Source organism: Dipodomys ordii, unplaced genomic scaffold (assembly GCF_000151885.1).
Source record: "Dipodomys ordii isolate 6190 unplaced genomic scaffold, Dord_2.0 Scaffold209, whole genome shotgun sequence".
Taxonomy (NCBI): Eukaryota; Metazoa; Chordata; class Mammalia; order Rodentia; family Heteromyidae; genus Dipodomys; species Dipodomys ordii.
In genome coordinates, this window is record NW_012267425.1 from 785,061 (window position 1) to 789,479 (window position 4,419).

The following is a 4,419-nucleotide window of genomic DNA, read 5'->3' on the forward strand; positions in this document are numbered from 1 at the left end:
ATTCAGTACTTGAGAGCAGAGAACTTGTCTGTGTCTTTAACATTTCCCCCAAAGTACTGTGTGGTGGACACCTGGACTTTAGGATATGGAAAATCTACTCCCCACCCTGCAGATGCTGAGGAAGCCCCTGCTCAGGCTTGGGGTATTTTTGTTTGTTTGTTTTGGTCGGTCGTGGGGCTTGAACTCTGGGCTTGGGCGCTGTCCCTGTGCTCTTCAGCTCAAGGTGAGCGCTCTACTGCTTGAGCCACAGCGCCACTTCCAGTTTTCTAGTGGTTTATTGGAGATAAGAGTCTCATGGACTTTGCTGCCTGTGCTGGCTTTGAACCGTGATCCTCAGAGCTCAGCCTCCTGAGTAGCTAGGATTACAGGCATGAGCCATCGGTGCCCGGCTTCAGGCTTTTTTAAAAGACTTTATATTCTAACTGTAGTCAAAGGGAAAAAACCAGAGACATATTCACAGCATTCCATTTGTTATCAGGGAAGCTTAGAGGGGGAAGGACAGGCCTGAGGAGTCAAGTTGTCTATGTGTGTTGTAGCTTCTCAACTTCAGCTTTCTTTCTATTACTACAATTGCAGGGTTGAAACCCACGGCTGTGATATACAAGAAAATATCTAGAACCTTGCAAAACTAGTGAAAACTCTCCTTGTTCCTAATGTGCCGGTCATTGTCAACTGGCTTTCGTTTACAAGGCCAGAGCATTTGGGACTGGGTAGGATATGGCACTGCATACCTGTGAAATGCGAGAAACCATGGCCATCACCATTCACCCTGGAGAGTAACACACTTAGCTAAGACAAGAGACCACTTCAGTGTTAGGGGAAAAAAAAAGAGTATACATGTATGAAGCATCCTGTCAGAGCACAAAGCGTTTGTAACACAAACGTTTGTTTGTAACCCAAAGCAGTGAAAAGAAAAAAATGGATAAATGTGACTACCTAAAGAGAAAAAGATAATAAAACCAAAATGGGACACCATATGTGCTAATCATAATAATGACTAAAGAGCTCCTAAAAACCCAGAAACCAAAGATAATGGCTAGAGAGAGAAAGTGGTAAGAACTATGAACAGCCTGCACACGGCAGGGAGCTGAGTAGCCCAGTTCCCGCAGAATGATGCTCAAGGTCACTTCATACCTAGTGGACGGCAGAAACCCAGAAATCTATCTGCCCACCTCCTCCTGGAAAGACTGCAGTACCACTTCTAAGCATTCCAAAGACACACATGATTGGTGTGAAAGCATCTTCACCAAATCATTAATGGCAGCAAAAATACTAGGGGAGAAAAAGCAAATGGCCATTAATGGCACTGGTTAAACATACCATGGTATAGCAACAAAGTAGCGTGTCATGTGGCCCAGGTGGAAAGACTGCAGCTCAAGGGCTCAGGGTAGGCAAATCAACAGCCAGAGAGAAGTCAAGCTACACCCAGGTGTGATTAGGGAAGTGGTTTTCCTTGAGTGCCCCTGGCCTCCATTCTAGAGGGGCAGAGACAAGATTTGCCACCAGAAGTGTATAGTTGAGGCAGACAGAACAGAAGGAAAAGAGAAAAACATGAGACCTGACTGGAGCTCCAGTTACCCCAAAAGAAGTGGACTAGCAGACAAAAACACTGAAGGAAGAGCCCTGCAGTTACTTCCTGGGGTCGGCTTTTTGGCACTAAGTCCTTAGTTCTGGTCTAAGCAGGCAGGAGAGGCAAGCATAGATTGCTTTGTCCTGAGCATAGCATATGCTGGTGTCGTTGGAGCAGCCAGCCCTACTCAATGCACTCCATCACATGGATTTGTAGAGTGTCCATATCAGGAGCCTGATACTGGCACTTGGGACAACAGAAGTCGGGTGGCTCCTCAGGGGGGCTTCTCCTCTGGTTGGGCGGGTGAAAGGAGTGATGAACTGAGAAGAGAAAACAGACACTAGATGGGTGGGCTGCATGCACAACCCGGGTAGAAACTGAGGGGAAGGGGAAGATGGCAATGTGTTAAGACCTGATGGTACTTCCATATCTGACCACAAGTGTCACCACCCACATGTGACCAGGAGCCGGGACAACCACCCAGGACTACCAGGGGCTCTCAAGGAGAACCTCTTCCCCACACCTCAGGGGTAGGGGTGGGGCTACAGATGGGGGGAGGGCAGCCAACATATGTTGCTCACTCTTAGAGAGGCCAACACATCCCTCTGCATGCAACCCTACCTCTCTGCCCACCCTACTTGCAGCCCAATGTGGATGCTCACCCACTCACCTGGGGCAGGGGGCAAAGGGGGCTGGGAGGTCTCTACATGCCGCTTCCTCATATCCTCAATCCTTTGAAAATAGAAACCATCTGATCAAAACATGCATTTCAGTGAAGCTCCTGGCTGGACCAGTGTGGAAGGTCACTAGGACAGGTCAAGGGCAAAAGATGCCTAACCCAAAAGCCAGTAGCTATCCGTCTCCTGAACTTACTAGTCACCACCCAGTTTCATACCCACTCTTCATATAGGGCCCACCTGGCTGAATCCTGGCAACTGGCCTTCAGCTTGCTGTATTCCCGCTGTAGCTGCTCCAGCTGCTCCTGCAGAAGCTCCTTCTTCTCAGCCAGCTTCTCACGGGCCTGCCTCTCAGCCTGGAAGTCTGCCTTGTAAATATCCGCCTAGCAAATCCAAGAGAGGGATATGCCTACCACCTATCACCTGCCCATCACCCACTCATGCCATACCCCAGGGGAATAAAGCCCTCTGGGATCCTGGCCCCACATAGGAAAACAGATATGTCATCAAGAGATCCTATGGCACTGAGAGATCAAGGAACAGAGCATGACACGCAGAAAGCCGAAGAGAGGCCAGGCACCAGTGGCTCACACCTGTAATCCTAGCTACTCAGGAGGCTGAGATTTGAGAATCTCAGTTCAAAGCCAGCCTAGGCAGGAAAGTCCGGGAGACTCTTCTCTCCAACTGACCACCAGAAAACAGGAAGTGGTGCTGTGGCTCAAGTGACAGGGTGCTCACCTTGAGCTCAAGAGCTGAGGGACAGTGCCCAGGCCCAGAGTTCAAGCCCCATGACCGACAAAAACAAGAAAGAAAGCCTAAGAGAGGACACCATAAAATGACACCAAAGAGCTGGGCATGGGTGGTTCAAGCCTGTAATCTTAGCTACTCAGGATACTGAGATCTGAGGATTGTGATTCAAAGCCAGCCCAGGCAAGAAAATTCCTGAGATTCTTATCTCCAATTAATCTCAGAAAAAGCTGGAAATGGTGCTGTGGCTCAAAGTGATAAGACTGTTAGACTGGAGGGCTGGGAATGTGGCTTAGTGGTAGAGTGCTTGCCTAGCATGCATGAAGCCCTGGGTTCAATTCCTCAGTACCACATAAACAGAAAAAGCCTGAAGTGGCAGGACTGGCAAGAGTGTTAGACTGGAGCAAAAGGAGCCCAGGGACAGTGCCAAGGGCCAGAGTTCAAGCCTCAGGACTGGCAAAAAAAAAGAGAGAGAGAGAGACTAAAGAAACATGGTGGGACCGAGTGCTAGCGTAAGCCACGGTGCTCACAGAGTGCAGGCCAGAGGAGATACCTCACCTGGGCCTTGAGAACTGGCACCGTCTCCATCACAGTCTTGTGCTGTTCAGCCTCCTCCTTCAGCTTGTCAATCACTTCCTGCTTAGCCACCAGGGCCTCCTCAGCCTGCTGGAGCTGCTGTCTGAGGTCTTCCAGTTGCATTCCCTAGAGATAGGCAAAGAGCACTGATAGAGCCTCCCAACCCAAAGCAAGCCCAAGCACCTCCCAAGCAGGCCACTACTCAGAGTGAGAGCTAAGAGAGACAAAAGAAGCCCAGTAGCTCACCAAAATCTGTGACAATGCTGGCCTCAGGACACACGACAAGATCTTAGCACATATAGAATAAAGGCTACATCCTGTCACAGCCCCAGGGGGGACAGAAAAAATGGTGAAGATTTTCTCACGATGTAAGGCTATCAGTAGTTATGGGATCTCTGTGATCATCTAGCACTGCCTCCCACCTGGGAGCTGATCCCTTCCCAAATCCTCAGCTCAACAGCCCTTCTCTGACTGTCCCACTTGATGTGTCTACACCAAAGGAAGCAGGTCCCAAGCACTAACATGCCACTGACCACAGGCTCTTCACATATCACTAAGCTCCAATAGATGGGGTTTTCCACTCTTCCACCTGGTCTGCCAACACACACACACACACACACACACACACACACACACACGCACCACTCTTCTCACCAAGACTTCACACACACACACGCACACACACACACACACACACACACACACACACACACCACTCTTCTCACCAAGACTTCTCTCCAGAGATGTGGCCATTTTTTTTTTCAATCAGTTGTGGGGCCTGAACTCTGGGCCTAGGCACTGTCCCTCAGCTCTTCAGCTCAAGGCTAGTGCTCTACCACTTGAGCCACA

The 4,419-nt window shown here is 49.6% G+C and overlaps 1 protein-coding gene across 5 annotated transcripts in view; it reads right to left on the minus strand.

Annotated features, from left to right (window-relative positions):
* Positions 1 to 345: 345 nt before the first annotated feature.
* The window catches only part of Ikbkg (inhibitor of kappa light polypeptide gene enhancer in B-cells, kinase gamma), a 26,165-nt gene continuing 22,091 nt past the window's right edge, over positions 346 to 4,419 (minus strand). For all 5 annotated transcript variants that reach the window (XM_013035371.1, XM_013035369.1, XM_013035372.1 and 2 more), the window contains 4 exons: positions 3,553 to 3,696; positions 2,488 to 2,630; positions 2,241 to 2,302; positions 346 to 1,890 (listed from right to left, as the gene is read on the minus strand). In XM_013035371.1, coding sequence (XP_012890825.1) covers positions 1,754 to 1,890; positions 2,241 to 2,302; positions 2,488 to 2,630; positions 3,553 to 3,696 — 486 coding nt within the window. In that variant the 3' untranslated portion in view covers positions 346 to 1,753. The remainder of the gene's footprint in view (positions 1,891 to 2,240; positions 2,303 to 2,487; positions 2,631 to 3,552; positions 3,697 to 4,419) is intronic.